A 27,673-nucleotide genomic window follows, 5' to 3' on the forward strand; every position below is an offset into this window, starting at 1 on the left:
GATTTAATGTTATTCTCATTTCCACATTCGTTCCTTTGGTCTTTTCCGGTCAATAGTTCTTAATCAAATCTAAAACTTTTTCTTTAGCGTCATCACTTGCCGTTTCTCCAATACATATCAATATCCGTGTCATTTGCGCCGTTCCAAATATCCAAAGCCATCATACTGTAAACATCTTCGGATTCATCGTCTTTCACTTTTCTAAACTGTATTCTTTCCGGTGTTATGTTCACTTCAGCGTAAGAGCAAAATTCCTTTCCAATAATTACGTCGACATCTATACACGTAGCTGGTACAACTTGAAAACATAACCTGTATTTCTCACCATCAATTTCAACCTCGTGCTCAAAAGATCCCATTGGCTTTATTTTATTGTTTCCAAATCCGACAAGATAAAAGTTTGTTTTTGTTAGTTCAGGCTTATTCAGAACCTTGTAGACATTTTCAGTTACAATGTTGAACTTGCTTCCAGTATCGAATAAGGCAAACCAATTCTCTTCTTTGAACTTTACGTTTATCATCATATCTTTGTCTGAATTAATTCGTCGAACCTTTCCGTTTTGTTTTTATGGGCAGTCTTTTGAAATATGGCCGTAGTTGTTGCAATTGAAACATTTCAAACCTTTGCCAGCATTTGGACATTTTTTGGATGTATGACCCTTAGCTCCACAATTATAACATTTCATTTCAGTCTTTTCAGTTTTGTTGGGCATTTTTGCTTGTACCGGCGTAACATATTCTTTCTTTACTGTTGAAGACTGCATCATTTCATAACATCGAAGTTTCTTTTTAAATTCATTTATGTTTTCCGCTCCAAAAAGTATGGCTTTATTCACCGTCGAATCTTTAATACCTTCTATTACATATTGCATGAGCGCCTTGTCTTCAATAGAACCTCTTGATGCAATCTCTCTCATGTGCAAAAAATATTCTTGAATGCTCTCATTTTTTAACATTTTTCTTTCCATGAGCATTTTATGTAGTTGGCAACTATTTACCACAGTATCAAACTCTTCCAACAAAGCCTTCTTTAATTGATTGTATGACGTAATACTCCTTTCACTCGATATGAACAATTTCGCTAAACCCTTTAGTGACCGTTTTGCAAAAATAAACATTTGAAACTGATCCCAACACATTACTCTGGCATTGTCCTCAAATTCATCCAACCAAGAGCGGATTGACAAGTTTTTGCTTCCATCGAAATTTCTTATTGTGTCCTCTATGTCTCTGAAATTCATCGCAAATTTTGGTACATGGAGTGACAGGTTATATTGCCCAGCAGTCGCAATATTCTCTTTATTATTCTCGTAGTCCTCGCTATGCACTTTATTCGTTGGTTGTTGTTTTAAAATATGTTGTCTCCCATCTTCGTTGCCATTAGAAAAGTTGTTGTTCTCCATACGGACTCTGCTTTGCAAATTTTGACTAACGGTGTTTACAACATTATCATCTATTTTTCTCGGTACCATGGTTAAATCATTGTCATTTATCGATCCCGGTTTATCATCATTTGTTAGACTCTCCGCGTCGTCTACTTCATTCTCTGCTTCGTCATCATCTGCTTGACTCTCAACGTCGACGTCGTTTGTTAACAGCATACCCTTCTTCAAATTTGAGAATATGTGAGCACATAAATCCTCAACGTCATAACTCAAACATAATAAATTGCAAATTGAGACCAAATCGGCTGTTGACAAGTTCTGTTTGATGTACTTCACTTTCTCTTCATACTCAGCGCTGTCCTCTGCATACTCAAACCCTTCAAAATTGCGTAATCGTTTTCTGTTTGATCGATCTCCTTCTTCGCCAAAGATAAATTTATGCAGTGCCGTTGTTATTGTTCTTTTGGACGTAGATAAATTGTTGCGTATGACGTCATAATCTCCGAGAGTCGGCATTGTTGTAATTCGCTTCAAACTTTTTGCAAATGCGTTTTTTCTAACTCAAGGTTAAATTAGTTTCAAGGTTAAATCAAAGTTAAGAGTCTTTTTGTTGTTTCATACATAGAATTTTATTTCGAACCGAACCGAGCCGTACCGTCGTTTAAAACATTTGTACATACATACATTAATATTGTTTGAACGTATTGATTTTTTACAAGACATAAAACATACATGTGTTTTCTTAAACATGTAACCTCTTCTCCAGAATATTGTTTAAAATAATCTGTGGAGATTTAAATACATCAGGTTTCATGTATTTAATAATTGTTCACAATTACACGACTTAATCGAATGGTTTAAATAACCTCAAATGTTGTTTACACGTTTGTTACACAATTTACACGTTACGTAACACTACAGAAATTGAGTTGGCATATGTAATTATTATTTCTTTCTCGCGATTGAGTTCTCAAATTTATTTCTTTTCATATCGGCGTCTTCAAATTTATTTATTTTTCCTTATCGCGGTTGAGTCCCCAAATTTATAGGGTTCCTTTTTAAATGAAACTCAATGCTTTTGTCTAGGGTTAATTAATATAATATTTAGCTCAAGTTTATTAAAATGAAATTGTAATTAAAACAAAGGAAAGTTAAAATAAAAGAAACATGAATAATGATCGTCGTTAATCGTCGTTTATGCGAGCCGTCTTGAGAACGTCTTTATTTGTTCGCGTCGTAAATGCAACTCATTTTTATAATTGTAACGGGACATCATCATAGCTAAACATCATTGGTCTCTCTCTAAACTTCACTCACACTTCTGTTCCCACATTTGTAATTCGAATTACAAATGGAATAATTCACATTACAAATAGAATAATTCGAATTACAAAAGAAATTCGCGAATTACAAATGAAATGTTACGAATTACAACTAAAATGTTTTGAATTACATTTGAAAATGGTGTTGTTGTCACTAGTAGCATCTCAACTCGGAGACCTTTATTCCATTAAGGACATCTTGAAAACGTGCGGTGAAAATCTGTATATACGAATTGATCATATCTAATAGATCTGAAAGGAACATTTATTCTAATAAGACAACAATAAGGCTGACTTCCGTATTGTGAGTTGCTTTGTATTCGTGCATGAAACTAGGGGCACCAGAAGTGGAGGTGGGGGACTAGCTTTCGTTTGCACCAGTCTGTTTAATACAGACCTATCTCGCTTGAGCCTGACTCTAATGACCCGTCTGGTCTTGGGGGACTTTAATGCGCATCATGAGATGTGGCATTCGGACCTCGGAGGGATTCAGCGCTGGATGAGCAGATTGATAGCTCTACGTTTTGCACGGTCAATTAGGACGCTCCTACCAGAATTTGAGGAGAGTGTCACAGTTCGCCAGACATAACTATCGTGTCACCGTCATTTCCCTTGGACCAGACCATCTCCCCATAATTGTCTCCATCAGCAGACCACCCGATTTCATCACCTCTGAACGCCGCACATTCGTCAATCATAAGAAAGCCGATTGGCTAGGTTTCAGAGCTTCAGAGAACTGCCCAATGCTTCTGATGTTCGGATAACGGAAAGGACATTCTGAGACATCATCACTGCTGCAGCTGCTCGCCATATACCTGCTGGTGGAATACCCGAAGTAAGACCAAACTTCCCAGCAGAGGCGACGGGATTAGCAAATGAGCGTGACGATCTTCGTCGTGCCAACCCCAGTGACCCCAGAGTCAGGGAGCTGACATTAGAAGTTAACAGGCTGGTCGGCGAACATAAGCGGAACAAATGGTTAAATCATCTGAAGAGTTGCAACCCCGGAAGGAGGGAAGATTGGACCTCAGTCACGTTTGGCGACGTTAAGTTGACTGACCCGAAGATGTGCGCAAGATATTTCAATCGACAGTTTTTCGAGCACCCCGGCAGTGACAGGGTGAAGAGAAGAGTACTACGTCGCATCAGATATCTTCCTGCGGAAGATGAACCACCACAGTTTACAATGGATGATGTTGCGAATGCCCTGATGGAATCTCCATGGTAATGCTGAAACAGCTGGATGGGCGGGAAGTGGAGTATCTCCCTAAAGTTCTCGACCTGTCGCTAGCCACCGTCATTGTTCCCGATGTATGGAAAATGGGGAGGGTGGTCCCGCTACTGAAGCCAGACAAGGATGCCAGCAATAGTGAATCGTACATGCCGATTTCGCTTTTGTCGCCTGTAGCAAAGACTCAGAAATAGCCATCTAGTTGCCGCACGACAACAGCGCTGCACGCCATCTCCGCATATATTTGTCGAGGACTCAACCAGGAAAGGCAGTGTGATAGAACGGTGATGGTGGCGCTTGACTTATCAAAAGCCTTTGATACAGTCAGGCACTCCACGCTGTTTGAGGACATTGAGCAGACAACCCTCCGGCCAAGCTTGAAACGTTGGATAATCAACTATATGTGTGGACGCCAGTCGTACGTGGTATTCAGGAACAAGAAGTCGAAACCCCGTAGAGTGAAACTGGGAGTTCCCCAAGGTGGGGTGATATCTCCGGAACTGTTTAACCTTTACCTTTCCTGTATTCCGCCCCCTCCAGACGGCATTGAGATCGTAACGTATGCTGATGATTGTACGATCCTGCCGTCAAGTACCTACCCTGATGACATCATAAGCAAATTCAGCGCGAATAAAGTCCTCGGAGTACATCCCCCATCTATCACAGCTGAGGAGCGTCAGCTGCCACGACAAACCAGAGTTGTTTTCGCTCAATTACGCTCGTGATATTGCAGTCGCCTAAATTCTGATTGGGCGGCACACTGAACCTTTTCAACTGCCCTGCCGAATCTACTCATCTAACTCCAGTGGATCTGTGGTTACATCCCATCCCTGGAACTGGAGATAGATCCAGAGCCAGATTGCGCAGAAGAACGAACACGCAAACACACAATAATAAACACTGTTACAACAACAACGGCCGACTTCCGTATTGTCAGTTGTTTTGTATTCGCGCATGAAACTAGGGGTTCTTAAATCGATTTCCCCACTACTGCAATTTCATAAAATTACTCTAGTATGGAACTCGATTTAAGAACCCCTAGTTTCATGGACGAAAACAAAGCAGCTGACAATACGGAAGTCGGTCAATGTCTTAGCGTTATAAGCAACTGCCAATCTATCAAACTTCCGAACTGGAAGGCAATACAATTCATGAAGGAAAAACACCTTCGATTGTATATGTGTGTGTATTGGACAAACATGCCTGATCAGCTGAAGTAACCACCAGTCAAACGATCGTAGCATATCGGTTGGATGTGTGTGGTCTTCGCTAGATATCACTTTTTCAATACTCCGTAGGTCATGATAGCTCAATTAATTCAATTAAATAAAACTTTCACAAATAAATGACCTTCGTACTAAAAAGACAACAATAAATACCATTTTTTTCTGTTTAAAAATAAAAAATTATTAAACGGCTTCGCCAATGATTTGAACGAAATAGTGGAATTAATAATACCGTGATTTTTAATGCCTTACAATTGGTAACACTTATCGCAAAAACTATTGTTTGCTGAAAACCTGGCATTTTACACTTGCACTTAAAACAGGTGTTTTGTGAGTTTACGTCATTTATTTGACAGATATTGTATGGAATTGACAACTTAAATGATGCATGTTTTATAAAACATTGTTAAATGTAAAATGCGTTTAAACCGTTGAAACTATGTTGCTCATTCTCTTTTCAAATATGTGTTGATCGTGTGTGCTGCAAAATATGAGCATGTGTGTTCGGTGCTGTTTTATTATCATTGTTGTTAAACATATTTTGATGCGATTTTAGCAGGCAAAGCACCAAATTTTTGATGCCTTTGCTAATATGGCGTTAGCATTTTAAACCCTGATTAATTGTGATTAATATAAAGGACTATGACGACACTACAGGTTCAATAACGGACATGATCCGAGAAATATGCTGGTGGCTTTCATCTCTACTAGATCTTCGTATAGTTGTGCTGCTGCTGGTTGGTTAACTTTGAACTGGAGGCGTAGATACTCGCGTCTGCTCTGGTAGTTCGTTTATTGATAGATGTTTCGATCCAAACTTCCGATTGGGTGGTTTACGGATGTTTTTCGGTTCATGTTTTGGTTTAATATCTTGACCAGGTTTTGGAACATTGTATCTACGAAATTGGTCGATATGTCCTTTAGCTTGTAACCAGTATCCTGTAGTACCTCGTAATGTAGATTCCCCTTTTTCTAGCGATGACACCAAAGTTCCAAGCAGTTTTACCTCTCTCGTACCAATGCACTTGACGAACTATCAATGAAGGTGGTGAAGCATTTTCTGGCTTACCTGGTCGTATGATATCTATTTTTTTCGCATAACGGTGTTAAATCCTTTTCCATGGTCTTTAGTTTGGTTTTTAATGTGTGAACGTATCTTTCAGTGAGACCGCTTGTTACCGGCATCATTGTCATGTCATCTTGCACCAGTTCACTGTAATGGTAACTTACACCAGTTCATTGTCATGGCATTTTGCACCATTTCATTGTCACGACATTTTGCACCAATGCACTATAGGTAGTTTGCCCTGTTTTTGAGACAAAAATTAATAACAGCGAAATTAAAGGTTTTTTTATCTTTTTAAATTATTTAGGTGTAAAAGTGAGATAAAACAAAGATTTTTACAGATAAATTCGGATATAACGAACAACGGTTATAAGCAACTACGTATATAACGAACAAAGCTATTTTTTCCAATGCAATTTTCATTAGTTTTCTTATACACAACAGACTGTTGAAAACGATCACGGTAGTAAGTAACAACAATTTTGTGCCCGCGAGTAGATTTCCAAACGAATTGTTACTACAGTTTTGTATATTTTTTGAATATACGTTAATAAAGACGAGTTTAGTACTCCCCTAAGCCGTATCAATGATTAATATGTAATAGAGAGATAAAATAAAGCTTACTACTGCCGCACCGTTTATAGAAAACCACGGATATACCGAACAATTTGTCGCCATTACTTATTTTACTTGCAATGAAACTGTAAACGCCAATATTTTTTACATTTATTGTTTATTTCCTCAAACCAAATTTCCACAATTTTAAGACTTTTTATTGAGAAGTAACCTAAATAAATCTCGGGTTTTGAAACCTAGTAATACCAATGCAATGTGTTCAGTAATGTGTTCTAGGTGGCAAAATCACGGCCAATTTAGTATAAGTCTATATGAAGTGAGTTTAAGAAAAATAAAATATTTATTTCTGACTTTTTGTGTTTTTTTGGTCGCTACCCAAAATGTTTAAGCAAGTTACCTATAGTGCAATGCATTGGATATGGATTTCCAACAATCAGCAATACAATTTGCGGATCAATTATGTAATTTGTTGAATACAATACACAAATGATGTCATTTTTCTTTATTTTTATGTAATTTTCAAGATTATTATCATTATGTGTTTTTTAATATGTATATTATATTGATCTGCCAAAATCATAGTTATCCTTCCGATGGCTGCAAGACATTTCATTCCACTTGGGGTTCCGTTTTTTTTTCAATTTAATTCCACAAAATGAAACAGGTTTCCAAACACAAAATATATTTTTCTTTTTTTTTCATAGTATTTTTTATTAAAATATGTAAATTTTGCCACAATCTGACTTTTCTTCATCTGACTTTTATTTTAATTGTAACAATTACTTTTGCAAGTAAACAATTATTCGGGTACACGATTATTTGATCATTTATTGTACGGGTACTTATCAATTTATTTAAATTCATGACGATATTATGACAAAGATCGGATCTTTCACCACTACATTTGCATTCATGAAAATTCGATGAGATGGATTTTGCACAACTCCATTCGAACTCATGATAATTCGAGGTAAAGATCGGATCTTTCTCGACTTCATTTGAACTCATTCAAAAGAATCAGTGATATCATTATTTCACATAGAAGCACTTCCATTTAATTTTGCTGGTTATATCTTCAGTTGTAGTACAAGACATTTCATAAACGTAAGGAAATTGAGAATATGCGTCTACCCAGCAAACAAAATGTCGGATGTCCGACATATCGGAACAATTTCGGAAGCAAAATCGTTCAGATTTCGTTTCGATTTCTATACGATTTTTCGTAGGGGAATTCGTTCAGATTTCGTTCCGATTTCGGAGAAAGTGTCGGAAGTAAATTTCCCTTCGAATATGCTAATGTTTTTCTTCGGATTTCGTTACGAATTCGGATCGATATGTCGGAAACAAATTTCCCTTCGCACAACAACCACCTTTTGTATATATCAAACAAGCAACATTTTAGTTTGTTGTCGAAAAACAAAATGGTTGGTTATAAAATACATATACAGTTTTTAAATATTTTAAATATAAATGCAACATATACACTCCACGTCAGTAGAATAGAACACCTACATTTTTGTTAATGTTAGCTTATTTATCCCAAAACGAATGAATCTGCGTTTTCAATCTTGTGGGGATGTAAAGTCGATAATGTTCCATATCAAACACAGGAAAAATTATGTTTCTAGTTCTTCGCGAAATGATTTTCTGATCATTTTTCCGATAGTACTATGAAAAATAGGCATTTATTTTTGGTCATCAGCATAGAACAGTCACTTTATTTTCGCGAATTTTTGAGATATTAAAGCCGAATTTTCTTTCAGTCGATAAAGCAAGGCTTTCTAATCATTTTTCACCAAAGAAAACCTATAAATTATTCCGCGGACACCGAAATAACAGCGTTAAAGGGTTTAAATTGACAGATATTGGAAACATCTCGGAATATCAATAGGAGTCGCGCAATTATGTCATATTTCTTCACAACAAGATAGAATATGACACAGACAACCTCGACGGATACATTCGAGTGCTGCGGATGCTGATAACATGGAACATTTTCAAAATAAGTATGAAAAACGTCAAAATTTCTTATAAAAACCATGATGATTTGTTCAATAAAATGATTTTTCCGCGAACATGTCTGCCATTTAATGGTTTGGAAATATGCCCCAGATTTAGAGGAAAATAATCTGATATGAACATAACCGCTATTTAATACACTGAGGGAAATTTTAGTACCTTATAAAACAACATACGAAACCTAAAACCTCAATTTCCATGACTGTGTTTTCCCGCGAAAACGGGGCTTTTACATTTGCGATTTCAGTTAAAAAAACTACTAATTCGTAAATCCGGTATGGAGAGCATAAACTGGTCCATTTATATTGGAGCATAACACCGAAATAAGAACACATATAAAATTCAAAATCCAAAGGGTGTGTTCAATCATGGTAGAACAAATACAAGGTAAAGTTAATACTACAACAAATACAACTCGAACAACAACCACAAAGGAATTTGTTTTTGTTTGTAACGTTACTGCCAGTTGTATTTGTAAACAAAACAAGGAAATGTCTATAAATTATTGGAATTTAAAAAACTAATAATTTTTCACATTTGGTTGAATATTTTGGAAAACATGAATGAAAATTCGTTACATTTTCGATTTTTATGTTTCCACATCATTCCACTAAATGCATAAATTCTCGCAGAAAGTAGAATTCTTGCAGAAAAGTTTGGGGTCGCTGGAAATTCATAGAAAAAGGAGAAGCTGTTTCAATGTTTTGTTTTAGAAATCAAAGGAGCACATGTTTATTAGGGCTTTATTTTTTAAATTTTAACAAAATACCTCACCATGGCACAATTACACAGGTAGTGGCATCGTCAAATTTTGAATATGTTATGTCAAAACTTTCTTTATGTTGTTGGGGAAATTAGAACAAACAATTTTTTTTATAAAGGAATTTGACTTTTCATATTCGATCAGCTGGTGTGATACCACTAGCTGGTAGTTCTGCCATGTACCTCACATATTAACAAACGTTGTATCGCCTCTACAAGCGGCGATTTACTGCGCGGCTTATCGTTCGAACTTGGAGGAGGTTACATATCATTGATATGAAGAAGTCTTTCTGGGAAATGGTTTTTTCCGAATGATATATTTTTTTTTCTCAAAAAATATATGTCCCTAATCGAAATAGAAATAAATGTATAAAATGTCATATGAAATTTGACACTAACACTACAACCCAGTTCAGTCAGCTGGGTATTGCTGCTACCTTTTCTTGTTCTACCATGGTGTTCAATTTGAAAAATGTGCTAAAATTTCCCTCAGTGTATTAAATAGCGGTTATTTTCATATCAGATTATTTTCCTCTAAATCTGGGGCATATTTCCAAACCATTAAATGGCAGACATGTTCGCGGAAAAATCATTTTATTGAACAAATCATCATGGTTTTTATAAGAAATTTTGACGTTTTTCATACTTATTTTGAAAATGTTCCATGTTATCAGCATCCGCAGCACTCGAATGTATCCGTCGAGGTTGTCTGTGTCATATTCTATCTTGTTGTGAAGAAATATGACATAATTGCGCGACTCCTATTGATATTCCGAGATGTTTCCAATATCTGTCAAATTAAACCCTTTAACGCTGTTATTTCGGTGTCCGCGGAATAATTTATAGGTTTTCTTTGGTAAAAAATGATTAGAAAGCCTTGCTTTATCGACTGAAAGAAAATTCGGCTTTAATATCTCAAAAATTCGCGAAAATAAAGTGACTGTTCTATCCTGATGACCAAAAATAAATGCCTATTTTTCATAGTACTATCGGAAAAATGATCAGAAAATCATTTCGCGAAGAACTAGAAACATAATTTTTTCTGTGTTTGATATGGAACATTATCGACTTTACATCCCCACAAGATTGAAAACGCAGATTCATTCGTTTTGGGATAAATAAGCTAACATTAACAAAAATGTAGGTGTTCTATTCTACTGACGTGGAGTGTAATAATTCAAGATAGTGCTGATAGACTTAACATATTCGTACACAAAGTTTACCTTGTTCTACTATAACTACAAAATGATAACAACATTGAAAATCATTAGATACCTTTGAAATTATAATCTTCCAATAAAAAACATAACAAAGAAAATTGATGAATAAAAATAGGCATCAGAGAAAATTTTTTTCCTTCGATAATCATACTAAATTATTCCAGAATTCTTTACGAAAGTTCGGAAGGTACCTCAGATTTTCATAGGACATTATTCCGAAATCGTTCAGAAATCTGTACGAAAATTCTTAGGAAAAAAATCGAATTCCAAATTTCCCAAGGATTTTCTTCGGATTTCGTTGCGAATTCTGACCGAAATCGATCCGATTTCGTTACGACATTTCGTTCCGAAATTATGTCAACCACTTCATACAACTTTCGTTAAGATATCGTTACGATTTCGGATCAGATATCGGACGTAACGTCCGAATTTTGTTCCGATTTCGTTACGATATCGGTACGATTGGGTTGCTGGGTACATACATGTTTCGCTTCCTTTGCGTGTGCTGTATTGTTAGCGCAAGATATTTGCGCTTAACGCAAGAGTTTGACATACGCTTTTGTATTACAGAGTACGGTGATGCTAGATTTGCGTAAACTGGTTGCGAAAGGAGATACGAAAACGGATTAGAGAGTATCAATTACTTAATCCGGTCCAATTTTTCTTACGCATCGCAATACAGAGTAACCCCCCTGTTTTTATACCCTCCACCATAGTATGGAGGGTATATAACGTTTGTTTTCCGTTTGTAACGCATTGAAATAATAACTTACGACCCTATAAAGTATATACAGCTGCGAAAAAAATAATAGCACCACCTCCTACAAATCTGGTTTGGAGGATTCTTATTTACATGTGCAAATTTGCTAACCGTTTCATGCGTTTTTAGAACTAATAGACTCTAAAGAATTTAAAACTAACAAAAATGATAATTGTTTTCGACACTTTCTAAAAAAATTAACCAATTTTTACAAAAACCCCAAAAAATAGGCGAAAAAAATAATAGCACCACGATTAAAAATTTTCTTAAACTGATAGAAATTGCACAAATGTTTACACTTTATTGCTCAAGAATAGTAGCACATCAAGAGAAACAAGTGCATACTCATTTATTGTTCAGTTGAATTCGATAGCAACGGCTCGGGTTAGGCTTGGTATCGAACAAGCGGATTCTGGTATTTTTCTCAGGATTATTCTTAAAGGACCTCTAAATAACTATCCAAAATGTTTTTCTGGCCTTTGGTTTTGATGCTGTAGTTGTCTTATTGACCTTAGCTAACACTTTGTCGAGTTGTCATAGTCTAGGGACAACGCGCAACCCTTTAAAATGACCTCAGAACTTCTATAAGACAATTCCTTTGACTTTCTTCCAGATTATAACCCAGTTAATTACTGTTCATATCCTTTTGAAAGGACCAAACTAGTGCCATTTTATTTTCTAAATGAAATAGAGTCATATTTTCTAGGATTCCAACGAGAATAAGTTACTTCTTCACAGTTTTGTTGTCATGTATAGAGCTTAAGGTAAGGTCACATTAGGCAAATATTTGCTCAAAAGTGACAAATATTTGTTTGCCACAATTTGACCAGCAAATATTTTTCAAAGGCAAACAAGAAAACAGCTGATTTTGGGAAAACAATACTATTTGGAAGCAAACAAAAATTTAACCAAATTGCTTTTAATGTGAACACCGTTCAGCAAATATTTTCCTCCTTTTTTGACAAACATTTATTTGGTCTTACAATTTGTTTGTAAGAGCAAACATCTGCTGAAACACCTTGTTGTCACATATTAAAAAGGGGCATATGACCATAAAATGACGAAATTTCTTGAAAATATATAATACGAAGTCAATAATTAGTGAATAAAGAAATAAATAAATGGGAGGTGAGGGATTTAAAGAAACAAAAATGTTTTACAATCGATGAATCCGAGTTTCACCCATTCAGAATTCGCGAACTGCTAACATATTCTATATAGTATGATTGAAAATCTATATCCATAAGGTCGACCATAAAAATTAATTTACGTGGAAGCTGTGTTGGCATCAATGTAGAAAAATAGCTAAAAATGGGTTGAAGCCAACAAGTTTTTTATGCTCCCTTCTGATTTCTGGCTTAACCTTACATTTTATAGACATATGCTCAAAGAAAGACTCAAAGAATACTTCATGGGCAATGTGATACTAGTGAATCATTTCGATATATCCACTGCATCCACCTAAAATTTATGCTGACATTTTGAAGCCGGAATTTCGGGGTTTTTAAAAAAAACCTATTTTTTGAGTTTAAAATTTACAAGTGTTATTCAATTTCCTTTGTACCCCGCGTGAATTTAGTTTTTTTTACGCGACGGATCTAATGAGACCTTCCGCGATCGAATCCATCGACTAAAACCGCGGATATAGATACCTTGAAAATACGAAAATCGGCAAAAATGTATTTTGACGAATCGGCGTATTAAACCGCGATTTTCTTTAACATTTCTTACATAAATGGAATCCTTTATACGCGATTTTACCAAAAATAGAATGTGGAGGCACATCCGCGGTTCGTGAAGAATCTGTTTGAAATAGATGTATATAGACATATTTTTGATGGGTGCTACTGAAACCGGATGTGCATCAAAAATGGTGGGTTTTAGAAAAACGCAAAATCTCAGAAATTATTAGATGTATTGGCATACATTACAATAGTAATTGTGACGTAATTATTGGTAGTGGTTATAATTGTACTGCTACGCGGATTTAGTTTTGTTATTTATACATCCAATACTGTCTTGAAAACAACAACCGACGTTTTAATCCCGATTATCTGTCAACATTAATAAATCAGTACAAAAAATCTTCTTTCTTTTAAAAATATTACCGTGGCAAGCTGTAAATAGCTGCGGTAAAATGTGAATTTTTTCGAAAAATTTTGAAGAAGCCAAACAAAGTGCCGCATATTGAATTTGACACTGTTTTTCATTTGGTTATTATTGTTATACATGGATTTTTATTTATACGCCCAATATTATCTTCACAAACTAATTTTACAAAAAGCGCGATTTTTTTATAAAAAAATTTAATTTTCATAAGTCAATACAAAAAAACTTCGTTTTCTATGTTTAAAAACATTATCTTGATAACCTGTATATTATTTTCATTAATAGAAAACGTTTTCATGGTAAACTGTCTGCACCCTTTTGGTTGAAATACTACGTTGACAACATTTAAATACAAATATGAATTCATAATAAACAAAATTGAAAGCTGTTTATAAAAATAATTTTCCAAGGCACAATGTGCCATAATTCACATAAATTCGCAACAATACACAAATGAACTCATTCCGACAAGGCACTCATTGCCAAACATGTGGTCTTTGATTTGCCTTCTCCACAACAAACAATAAACACAACGCCATTTTTATTATTTCTCTCTATTTTTCTCGGCCAAATAATTTTATATTTGCTGGCAGTTTGCTCAAACAATTTCTGGGTGAACATATCTCTTCAAATGTGAACACACGGCAAACATGTTTGCCCATTTCGTTATTTGTCACTGTTTGAACAAACAAAATGTGTAAAATATTTGCTTGTAATGTGAACACAAATAAAATTTTGTATGAAATTCACATTTGTTTGGGCAAAAATGGGAAAACGAATTTGTACCAAATATTTGCCTAATGTGACCTTACCTTTAGTCTCTAACGACAAAATCAGCTCTATACTATTACGGTTAAACAGTTCTTTCATAATGGTTTTTGCTGTATATTTTTGGTTCTATTTAGAGTTTTTTGAGAGCATGTAACTGAGAAATGAAATTATTTTCGTCCAAACATAAATATTTATAACCACAACTACATAAAATATTGCCCCACAGTTGGTCTTGCAAATGTAAAAATTCATTGTGACTATTTTTCGGCTCTGTATAGTGTAATCCGTTAAAATTATGACGTTTCCTGGAACTGTGTGCTTTTAAATGATCTTATCTGAGATATTTGCGAAGTTTCTGTACTGCTTCCGATACAATATGGTGTTTTTATAGGCTACTAGGACCTTCGAAATAGTACCTATTTGCATTTCAGATGAAAATTTTTACCTGATGTTGTGTCGGGGATCAATTAATTCTAATACTTTACGCATTTTCTTTACAGTTAATAGCGTGATGGATCATTTTCATAGATTTTCAAACAAATGTGTCAACTTATCTGTAAAACTTTGCTATCAACAGAGGTGTTGTTCATTATTTTGGGCTTCTCTGCACTGTAGGACCTTTTACGACCTATTGTAATTTAAAACATCGTATTTTTTGAAGGTAGAATGTCAAAAAAATTGAAATTAATGTTAAATAAGTCAAACAAGTGTTTAAATCTAAGAAAATGTGCATAAAGTAAAATATTTTCTATAGAATATGTAAATGGTGCTATTATTTTTTTCGCCTCTTTTTGGGTAGTTTTTGGTTAAAGCTGCCAAAATCAAATATTTATAATAATGTGAATATAAGTTTTTTCTTTTTATAAAAGGAGACACCTTAGGATATGCACCTAAAAACAACATTAGTGAAAACAACAACAATCTTGATTGTTTTTTGTAGTGGTGAACAAATTGTTAACGGTGGTGCTATTATTGTTTTCGCAACTGTATGTATATTCTTGGTCAGGATAAAATTCTGAGTCGATCTAGACATGTCCGTCTGTTGTAATCACTCTAGCGCCCGCAAAAATTGAGCTAGAGATCTGGAATTTTGCACCCGGGCATATTTTTTCCGTAGGCAGGTCATGTTCGAAGATGGGCTATATAGGTCCACGTTTAGGTATAGTCCCCATATAATTGTACCTCCAGATTTTCGGTATTTTGAGGGTTTTAACTACAATTTTTACCGAACTAGCTGTAATTTCGCATTTAAGGTTCTTAAAGATCAAAACACTACTACACTAAAAACTTTCAACATAGGTCCATGTTTAGGTATAGCCCCCATATAACGGTACCTCTCGATTTTCGGTATTTTATTGGTTTTAGCTACATTTTTCAACCAAACTAGCTGTAATTTGACATTTAAGGTTCTTAGGGGTCACAAAACTACTCCACCAAAAACTGTTAACATAGGTCAATTTTTAGGTATAACCCCCATATAACGGTACCTCCAGATTTTCGGTATTTTGAGGGTTTTAGCTACAAATTTTAACCGAACTACCTGTAATTTCGCATTTAAGGTTCCTAAAGATCACAACACTACTCCACTAAAAACTGTCAACATAGCCCCCATATAACGGTACCACCCTATTTTCGATACTTAGATGGTTTTAGCTACATTTTTAAACCGAACTAGCTGTAATTTGACAGTTAAGGTTCTTAGGGGTCACAACACTACTGCACCAAAAACTGTCAACATAGGTCCATGTTTAGGTATAGCCCCCATATAACGGTACCTCCCGCTTTTCGGTATTTTGAAGGTTTTAGCCACAATTTTTAACCGAACTGTAATTTGACATTTACGGTTCTTAGGGGTCATAAAACTACTCCACCAATAACTGTCAACATAGGTCTATTTTTAGGTGTAGCCCCCGTGGAACGGTACCCCCGATTTTTGTATTTTGAGGGTTTTAGCTACAATTTTTAACCGAACAGATGTAATTTCGCTTTTAAGATTCTTAAAGGTCACAACACTATTGCACTAAAACTGTCAACATAGGTCAATGTTAAGGTATAGCCCCTATATAATGGTACCTCCCCATTTTCGGTATTTTCAGGTATTTACATTTGTTGACTGAATTACCCGTAAGGAATTTCAGTATTTTAGCTACATTTGTTGACCGAACTACCTGTTATGTCACATGCGAGTTTCCCAGCTGCCACAAAACGTCTCCAACAAAAATTGTCAACATTATTGTCATTGTCAAATTTCTTCGAAATCTGTTTAGCAACAATGAACAACGGCAACATGTAGCAACAAATTTCACAAAAATATTACTAGCGATACTGATGCTATTTGATATTGTCGCTATAATAACATAGCATCGCACACGCATACTCATATTTTGCAGCACACATGATCAACACATATCAGAAAAGAGAATAAGCAACAAAATTTCAACGGCTTAGCCAGGTTTTCAGCAAACAATTGTTTTTGAGATCAGGGTTACCAGTGTAATGCATTAAAATCACGATATAATTAATTCCACTTTCAAAGGCCTTGCGATTTTTTGGTGAAGCCGTTCAATATATATTTTTTATTTCACTGTGCAACATTTTTGAGCCAATCGCGTGCAAACAACTTCTGTCCAGAATTTTATGAAAGTAGAGGACCAATAGGCAAAAACCATATTTGGGTTTTGTTTTCTTAGATCGGGTTCGGTTTTTATGGCCTCATCTAAACATGGTTAAAGATCGAATTTTTAAAACAAATCGGGGCTGTATCTCTGAAACCAATACGAATCTTGTTTTGACATCTGCAGCAAACTTGTAGATAAGAGCAAGAAGAAAATATTTGGAGGAATAGTGAACTCGAAAAACTCGATTTATTGAATCAAATTTCATAATATATCTAAAAATTCTATAATTTGTGTATATTTCGCAGCGTATCTCCCAAAATGCTAAATTCTTCTTAATGTTACCTTTTGGGAAAATATTCTCTGGAATGTAATACACAACTCTTCAGAACATTATATTGTTGTAAAATGCCTCTATCGCCTTGTTTGTAGCAAATTTTTCAACAACAATTTGGTAAATATTTCAATAATTCTTTAAAATCCCCAACATGAGAATAAACAGCCTGTGTGAACATTGTTTGAAATAAGTTTTGTAAAAGGTATGTTATGAAATACCCCTTTAACAACTTGAAATAACAATTTTAGAGGTTCAGAATGTTAGGAAGAATTGATGGTCACAATATTTGGAAAATTTTTAGAGTGGTTACTTGTTTCAACTTCCAACAGTTTAGTTGTTACTGACGAGAATTTCAGAAATTATGTAAACTTTTCTATATTTTAACGAGTTTGATGCGCTAGATGCAGCTTTTCTTAGTTCATCTGTTTGACACATAAGTTCTACTAATTTAGGCCTACAATATTGCTGAAGACTGCAAAGCAAAGTTCTTATTAGTTTCGGAGATAGAGGTCCGAATACTGGAAAAAAGGTTCATTTTAGGGCGGTTTAGATGAGGCCCTAAAATCTAAACCCGATCTAAGAACACAAAACCCAATTAAGGTTTTTGTAGTCTCAATATGTACTTTCAGAAAATGCCCATTAGAAGTTGTTTGCATTTCCAGTGTTGCACAGTGTTTTTAAACAATAATAATTAGTATTCTTAAGGTTCTACCATATGATGCAGGCATTTTGACATTAAATTACACCTTTTTTATAACTGCGTTGGCAACTCTAATCACAAAACCACACTCAGATGCTAATTCGCTGCGACGAATGGTCCGCCGACTGCAAAATATTTAGCGTGGTTGTCGATTATGACTAACGAAAAAAAGATTTTGCGTAAAAACGAAATAAGCAAACATGTACAAAAATAAATATGCGTTCGGTCGCTTATTTAGTCGTGTGTGTCAATATTGTGTAGCAGTTGAAGTGTACAGTTAAGGCTAATGTTTTTTTAGATGCTGGCTTTTAAACCCTGGGTAGCACCAATTTCAGGTTTTTAGTTTTTATCTAGATTTTCGGTTAAAATTGAATGTCGTTTTGCTTATATGATTAAAAGTAGTTAAAAACTTCTCTAACAAAAAATGTGAACATTGGCTAACGTTGTGCTGAGCCCCCATATAACGGTACCTCTCGATTTTCGATATTTTGACGGTTTTAGCTACATTGTTTGACGGAACTACCGTTCTCAATACAACTTTTCTCTTTTTGGTATAGGCCCAATTTAAGCACATCTCCCGATTTGCGGTATTTTGAGCATTTTAGCTTGATTTCTTCGCCGAACTTGCTTTAATTTGACATTTTAAGCATATATTGTGCACAACACTTCCCCAACAAAAGTTGTCAATATAGGTCCCGATTTTCTGTGTTTTCAGCGTTTTGACAACATTTTTTAACGAAACCACCTAAAGTTTAAGGTTCTCTGAAGTCACGAAACTTTCCAACCCAAAAATGGTCGTAAACTTTTGCGCCCTAAACTGTGGACAGGGAAAGAAGCAAATTATTCCATTTTAGTAAAGAATATTTTATGGTGGAGGTTATAAAAAGTACGGCCCAGCCGAATTTAACAATTTTTTACTTGTTGTAACTAATTTCGACCGTTGCGCATAAAAGATATAGGCGTTTCAAATTTAGTAATTAGAACAAATTAAAAAAAATCGCTGCTTTATATAGTAAGCTGCAATATCCTATTACTGTTTACAAAATTGTTACAATTTGCGATGCACAATGGATCCACTTGTATGGAGAAAGTGGCCAAAAATATTTTCCGTGTAAATATCAAGTCAATGCGCTGGTTACAGCTTTGTGCTGCTGCAAAGAGTGTTTTAAGAAACCACGAGCGTAACATTCTCCCCCTTTCCCCTCGGGAGGGGGTATACGGTAAGAATTGTTTTATGCTGTTAATACAAAATGACATGAACAAAGGTCCCGATTATCTTATGATGCAAAAATAGGCTTGGGGAAACAAAATAATCTCCAAAACAAAACAATCTCCAACCAATTTAGCGGATTAAAAAAAAATCAAAACTTTTGTCTGAAAATTCGTAAAATTTTTAATATAGATCTTATAGCGTTCTTCCTGGATGGCACGTACCGCCAACGTAAGACAAATTTGGAAGAAGATTTCTTCATCTTGCCACTGACACCAATTATGTTAATGTACGTGGTCAGATAACAGAGTTCTACGCCAATATATCCATAGAAACCCTATTCTAGGGCAGCTTTAGTCAGCGGCCCACCATTTATAGTCTGGCACTAGATGGCAGCTGTTTTTAATACTGAATAATCTTAAACCCATGACCTAATTTGGAAAATTATTCCCGAGGTGGGCACTGGTGGACATCATTACTAAAACCTTAGGTCAAATGTAGGTATATGGTCGAATTGGCATTACAAAATACACTAAGAAAATATGCAGCTAACTAGAATTCCACAACACGCTAAAACACTATTTTTTAATGAAAATTAAGCTATTACCTCCCCCTTCAAAATCCACTATAATATTTTGCTATACGTATTAGTTTCGCGATATTTTGAATACATTTACTTGCACTTAAAATATAGATTGTACTCACAACAAAAAATATTAGTCAAATGTTCTGACTTTTGAAGCTATTCTTAAGAAGATCGCGTTCGAATGAAACAAAAATTTATATATGTTGAAAAAGGTCCATGTCAGAGTTGCCAGATGTTGTACCAAAATTTTGACATTTATTTTTTTATTTTTGGCCAATGGGTGGATCCACTGTGCGATGATGGAAAAATACTTATGAAAAGTCTTAACGGATTCGCGAAAAATAGGATTTCTTACAATTTTTTTTTTAAAATAGTAGCGCTTGTACTTACAAAAAACAATCACGTCACGTTTATTTCCTCTTAGGTGAATGCACATTGTGTATTGTTTAATTCGTATCTTAAGAACGGCAACTCTTTGGCGGATGCTGTAAAGAACAATCTTATATGAAATTTAGTAGCCTACAACTTCTTCAGACACTTTTTGGTAGAAAATACGAGTTTCGAAATAATTGCAAAAGAATGCCGACAGGTAAACTACCACACAGTTGGCTATTGTTTTTTTTTGCATTTTCTATATTGCGCGACTCTTATCTCAGGGACCGTAGGTCCTAAGCCGATAATTTAAAGACCAATCTCGTAGAAGTCTACAAGTTTCTCTTTATAATCATTTTTGTGATATGATAAAAAACCAAAAAAGTCCCAAAATCTGGCCTTTGACCCCGAATAACTTTTTTTGAACACATGGGATCGATGGGGACTTTTACGATGTGGCTTCTAATGAATGACCAACTCTAGCTCTCCACCAAAATTGAGCTTTGTGGGAATTTTTGCTATTTGAATGTAAATTTTGACTGGGCTAAAAAGGTTAAATGAGAAAAAAGCTCATCACTGAAAAAACAATTTGCATTTGAAAAATGAAAAGTTCGATGACAGAGAAGCCTCTCCACAGCCGATATGTCTGCTGAACTGCAAAAAATCATCGGTCATTAAGCTCGACTCCAACGAGAAATTAATTAAAATGTTATAGTTATTTATTGTTGAGCTAAAGCATTTCTTTTTATACCCTAGACCACACTGCACTATTGGGCCAAAGCCAGGGTTTTGAAACAACAAATCACAAGGGCAAGCAAGACCTTTAAAATTCGGTGCATATGTTTATAATGGGCCTAAACTAATCTGCCAAAGTTGGTTAATATCGGTTCATATATACATAGCTCCCATATACGTATGTGTGACGTAAATGTGACAATATTCGGTCTAGAAACAAGTTTGCCAAGTTATATTGGTTCAGATTTGGATATTTGGAAAACATTTTTGGCAAATCATATCAATATTGCTTCAGAATTGGAAATAGCGCCCATATATGTATATATTTGGCCGATTTGAGGTACTTGGTGCATCAAACACGGAAATTCTCTCCAATTTTGATGCAAATTGGAAAATGTTACAGAATTCGGACTAGAAATAAGTTTTGCAAATTGCAAGTTCAGATTTGAATATAGCTTTCATATATTATTTTGCCCGATTTGACTCACCAAACACAAAACTGGACAGATATTGTGATGTTATTTGGAAATTTTCAAGCAATTTGGTCTAGAATAAATCTCGCCATATTATATTGAAATCGTGGTGGATTTTGTTCTTTTTAGTGACCTGAAGCCGAAAAAATAAAATATGCTTTATAATAATTTTTCTATCACATTCTAATTTTTGTATCATTCTAATTGATTTATAATAAACTTTTATTTTGCTCATTTCAGAATCACCGATTATGGGTCTAAGAATCAGATTATAACATCAATTACCTGATTATTACTTATTACTGATATAATTTATGTAAGCTATAAACAATATACCAACGACTTTTTATATACATACAATTATTTGTTAATTTTTTTTAATATTGTAATGTTAAATGAAATATCCTGCCCGATACGCCGCCTTTACTAATATATGAAAATTATTTGCTAAAAAGTTAAATTAATATATTTTTAATAGAAAATGAATGTCCAAAAATTACAACTTTCTGTATTATTGTATATTAATTTATTAAGAGTACTTATTATTAACAAAAATGTATTATGTATTATCGAGGGGCAAAGATTATATATAATTTTATATATCTACGGCTCAATGCTTAAGTATTACCATTGTCATGCTGTAGATCATAAGAGTAAAATAATTTGTTGGCACATACTTATATAGGGAAATTCACTTTCTGCAATTATAAACGGTGTCTTGTTAATTTAGGGTTGTCGAAATACTGTGTGGTGAATGTGATATCCTGTGGGATTGATTAGTTAATAAATAGAAACAAATTGATAGATTTTAAAAACATATTTCCTATATTTAAAGGTTTGAACCACAAGAATCTTGCTCACTTTTTATCTAAAGAAAATTAATGCAATCCGCAAATGTGATTTCTTCCTAGAATCCGACCAACAGCAACGCAGAATCTATTTGTTCGAAACGCAGAAATGACTTATGGAATACTTATGAATTGAGCTAACGAATTACTATTAATTGAGTATGAAACATGCACTCAATGTACAATATACGTTTTGACTGACATACATTTCTAAACTATTTTCCGCTTCTCAAACAAAAGGAAATGCTTTAGGAAAGCTGTCGTTTAACATGACGGTGTAGTTATAACGAATGGAATTGCATATTTGCCATAGAGGTGATAATACAAGCTCATATTGTAGACATTCTACACCTATTTTATCAGCAACCATCTTTCCTTTTTTATTGTTTTGCAATGATGTTTCAACCAATTTATTTAAATAAAAATAATAATGTAATTAAACAAGCAGCAGATATTCAGCATCAACATTTAGCCCCAACTATAAAAATTGTACAGCACATAAACCTCAATAATCAATTAGTTTATAATTTCGTCTTTGGATTTAAGTTGTGTATAAAAATTTCAATCGTGATTTTTCATTTCAATGACATGACAACCTTATAAGAAAAAATAGGATTAAATGTGATAGCTACTTTTAATGCAAACAAATCAAAACAAAAAAAATGTATGTATATGTAATTTCATTTCTCAACACAACTTTGGTCTGAAGGCAATAAATTTGTAGTATTAAGTCATTGAACCTATTTATAAATAGAATAATTATTTTAAAAAATAATAAAAATAAATTTAAACTAATACAGTTAAAAAGTTAAGGAAATAGAAATAATAATGATGAAGAAGAAAAGAAAAACAATAAATAGTAAACGGCTGTGATTGTACACTCATTTTAGTGAAAAGTAATAAAATAACGTTAAAATCATATAATATATTTTTTGTTTTTATGCAAGATTTCAATTGAAAACGAAATTCATGTTTCGGCGTACAGAAAGTGCACTACAGAAAAATGCGCAACAAACGAAAATGTATCCCAAAATTTGGGGTATTTTCTATATTGAAAAATTGCTTAAGCAAACGCACATCAAATAAGGAAATTGGTCAAAAAATCCGTTTACGGCCCAAATTGAAGTTGGGATGTATTTTAAAAGTGCAAAATCACCCCAAACATCAAATTGCAAAATAGGCCTTAAATTATGTACTATCGCATCCCAGCAAAATTTGAAGGAAGGGGTTACATGCCATGACGTGATTTCATGGCATCTTTTGCATTGGTTCAAACGAAGTCGTGAAAGATCCGATCTTTTCATCAGCATTTGAACCCATGTAAAGGAAGTCGTGAAATATCCGATCTTTTCATCAGCATTTGAACCCATTCCATCGATCCAAAAGAGTTGAATTTTGTGTTTTTATTTATACACATTTTTCTAAATATATAAGATTAATTATTTACAATAGGCTTGATGTTGTTAAAACTCTCGTCGTAATGATAATGTCATTGCGAGGGGTTGGTGAAAATGACATGCCGAAGCATTGGTGGAAATGACATGCCAAATCATTGGTGAAAATGACCTGTCAAAGCATTGGTGTAAATGACACGCTTTGGATCCAAAAATTAATAATATCTTTTGGGGTTCACGCTCATATAAAATTCATCGATGAAGATGCTAAAAAGATGACATGCCGATCACTTGCACCCATGATTGAATGGCATCTTTGGCATAGAACATTTCGCTGGGATTGTTTATTTAATAAGATTTCAGGTGTAAATGGAATATGAAATTCGGGTTGTATTTTCAAAAAAAGTTTTTGATGATTTTACAACGATTTTCAATAGAGAACAACTTTACATTACTCCCGAAATTCGATTTATTTTTTTAATATTTTGTCTATCGATAGATCTTGTCTTCCTGAGTATGGTGGATTATGACCGGATTCACTTGATATGGGAATCACATTAAACTTTTCGGCTTAACTCTTTTCCAGAGGGTAGATATTGCTGCGCTGATCACTGGAATGTACAATTTTTTTTCGGGGACTGACCCGGTTACCCGTGTTAGGTCCTGCTATACTGAACCGATTCCTACAAAATGAGTATAATTGCAAAGCTAAATACCTATCCAACAAGTGGTCATATGATGGGGTTATTTGCAGTTATTCTGGTGATTTAGCCCAAACCACGATTTTTTGGACCCGGGTTTTTCCATAAAACACTCAAAAAGTCAAAAATGGGTCCATTATGGGTGCTCGCTTAATGTATGCCAGATTATAGCTCGCTTAAAGTATGCCAGATTAAAGCTCGCTCTTTCCAAATCGTGCTATATGTTGCAAGCGTAACTGGATCCAGAATATTGACAACCCGGTTTTTCTTAGTGGCTATTTAGAGAAAAATTATAAATATTTATCAAAAATAGAAAGATTTGTTCCTGAACAAGAAAGTTTATTCTATTATCGCAGCTTGTTTCGATTTTTTACTTTTCTTTATCACATTTTCGGACAGAAATGTGGATTCAAAAGTTTTATTATTTCTTTTTTTAAACTATTATTCAGGGCAATCATGAATATTTCCCTCGGAATTTTCCGCACGAAAATAATTTTAAAAAATTAAAAATAAAAAAAAAATCTTTTAAAACCAATATATGTAATGAGCTACACCTAACTCTCAGCGCGACGTACAAAAATTATTCACCAACCTACCACAACAACGCTTTCTGAGCGTCCGTATTACCCAAATACGTTGAGTCCAAAATCACATTTAAAACACAAACTCCGCGACCGAAACTTACTTAAATGTTTTCATTCGTAAAACAAATAATTTTACTTTGAAATACAATTTCATGTTTTGTTGGGCTTTTGTTTTTAAAATACAAAACACACACACATACAAACAATAACGTTCTGTCAAACCCAAACACAATGTCGGACGTCCGACGCGTCTGCTCAAAGTCGGAAGTTTTTTCCGAGGCGTCTGACCGACTTCGGTCCGAACTCTGTCCGACTAGTCTGACGAACTTTTTCCTGTCCTCTCTCTCCCTCTCTGAAGGAAATTTTTCTATTTTCTCTTGTGCTGCTTTGGCAAAATTAAGTGTAAATAAGCACATTGTAAATGTGTAATTGTTGATGTGCCGACATTGATGCAGTACGAAGAAAAATTTAGTGCTCGGGTTTTAATTTCTGTATCGGAGAACAAATTTGGTTTATTTTTTTTATGCGTGTTGATGCATGATAGTGTTTAAATGTTATTCATAGTGATCGGTTGCATACATATTTCTTTATTTTTGTGAAGTTAATGAAAGTAAAGATTTTCTTCGTCAAACTTCAACACTATGTTTTTATATTTGTATATGGCCAAAGTTAAGTTTCTTAACACTTTTATGTGTATGAACATTTTTGGCATGTGAAGACATGTATTTTCACAGATCGTGTTGACGAATTTGTTGTTCTCCACAGTTTGTTTTCCGCATTTAACACAGCATAAGATGATATTAAAAACATTAATATGTTTATAGTAGATAAACTTTTATAGGATTTGGATATTTCTTAACTGAAACACTTTCGAATTTCATAAGATTTTACTTCCGAATTCGGACCGATAGCTGTCCGAAAGTCGGTAAATAAATCAGAAATTTATACGATAGTTCATCAGAGTTCGGACCGAATTCGGTCCGAAAGTCGGCTAAAACATCCGATTTTCATCCGAATTTCGGTCAGAGAACACGTCAACCACGCCATATGACTTTTGGTCAGAGTTCGGACCGAATTCGGATCCGAACTCGGACGTTTCATGCAACTTTCGGACCGAATTCGGTCCGAACTCTGATGTTTTTTCCGATTTTGGTTTGCTGGGAAAGTTAAATTTTTTTACCCTACACCACTATGTGGAAAGGGTATTATAAGTTTGTTTTGGTAAAAATTCATGTAACACCGCGAAATATTCGTTGGCTCGCTCTCTATTCTTTGTTCGACCCCAAATTACGATGTAATTACTTCATTTCCCATACAAAATATTGAGAACGAACAAACATTTGTGTACATTGTTCAATTTAAATTACTCTCACAACGACGATAAAATTTGTCCCATCTCTAACAAATGAGAGAATTTATCGAAATAAATTTATAATGACAGGAAAAATACAAAATTTAAAAATTTATTAAATACCCAAACATTTTTAGAAAAACTGCAAAATATGAATGAAAAGTAAACGGTTTAACGACTAGTATATATTCAAATCATAGCAAATTGTTGTTGTTGTAGCAGCATATAATGCTGGGTTGGCAGCCGCTGGCCGAAACACTTTTGGTTTCGGGTCAATCCGGTACGTAAGAACCCGCTGCCGTGGGATTGTATAGCAAATTGTAGGTTTGTCTGGTTACTCTAAAATTTTCAACAATTTGTACCAATTGTTGCTGGAAGTCGTCTGTTAACACAAAAAACCAGCAAAAGAGAGCGATTCAAGAGAGACATTTTGACAGTTCTTTCACTGAGAGTTTGCAAATTCTTGCTGGACAAATTTCTTCTTGCAACCACTTGCAACTCTTCTTCTTCCTGAAAACAATCAATCATCTGTTTTTAATTTTCCGTTGGTTTATGTTATGAAGAAAACATTTGCAAAGTGGAAAATCCTTTTTTGGTTCAATTTCTTTTCTATTTTAATACAACATGTTTGCTTCCTTTGGTTCCTTTATAGGCGGACAAATTGTTCTGTTTTGGCAAGTCAGCTGATTGCTTGCTGGTTTTTGCTGGGAAGGTGTCTGTTTACTTTTTACAATTTTCTAGCAAAAGAGAATCAAAACACCTTACTCTCTGAGAAAGTTCTTGCTGGTCAATTCTTGCTGGGAAAGTAACCAGACAGACCTTGTGTCTTCTCTTTCATTGCACTTGCATTTCTTGTCCATCGTTTAAAATTCGCGTTCAAATTTAGAAACAAAAATCAAATGCCTGCTGGAAGGTGGGTATACCAATAATAATGCCCGTAATTTCTACGCGTAGTTATCTATGAGTTCATAGATATCCCCTGTGTAAGCAAAATTTCATAATTTCAATCCATAGGTAACGTTACCGGGTCGAAAACGGCCGTGTTACTTACACCATGGATTTTGCCAGGTCGATCGTTGCCAATGTGTTAAAAATTTTAAAACACTTATATGTGGCAATGTTTTTACGAAATCATGAATGAAAATCACCAATGTTACCACATGCTTTCAAAATTTACACACCTCGGCAAATGGCACGTAGAAATTACCAAACGCGTAGGTAAAGATAACTAATAGGTAGCTACCTACCCGGTTACCTAGTGCTAGAAATTACGGGCATAAGTTATTCTGGCAGGTATCTCTCTCGTTAATTATTAAAATA

At 34.5% G+C, this 27,673-nt stretch overlaps 1 protein-coding gene across 2 annotated transcripts in view; it reads left to right on the plus strand.

Annotated features, from left to right (window-relative positions):
- LOC141394202 (phospholipid-transporting ATPase VD) overlaps positions 1-23,247 on the plus strand; it is a 136,202-nt gene extending 112,955 nt beyond the window's left edge. For both annotated transcript variants that reach the window (XM_073968178.1, XM_073968179.1), the window contains exon 16: positions 21,716-23,247. In XM_073968178.1, coding sequence (XP_073824279.1) covers positions 21,716-21,764 — 49 coding nt within the window. In that variant the 3' untranslated portion in view covers positions 21,765-23,247. The remainder of the gene's footprint in view (positions 1-21,715) is intronic.
- Positions 23,248-27,673: the final 4,426 nt, after the last annotated feature.

The sequence above is a fragment of the Musca autumnalis genome, unplaced genomic scaffold (assembly GCF_047663935.1).
Source record: "Musca autumnalis isolate F117 unplaced genomic scaffold, ASM4766393v1 scaffold_2, whole genome shotgun sequence".
Lineage (NCBI taxonomy): Eukaryota > Metazoa > Arthropoda > Insecta > Diptera > Muscidae > Musca > Musca autumnalis.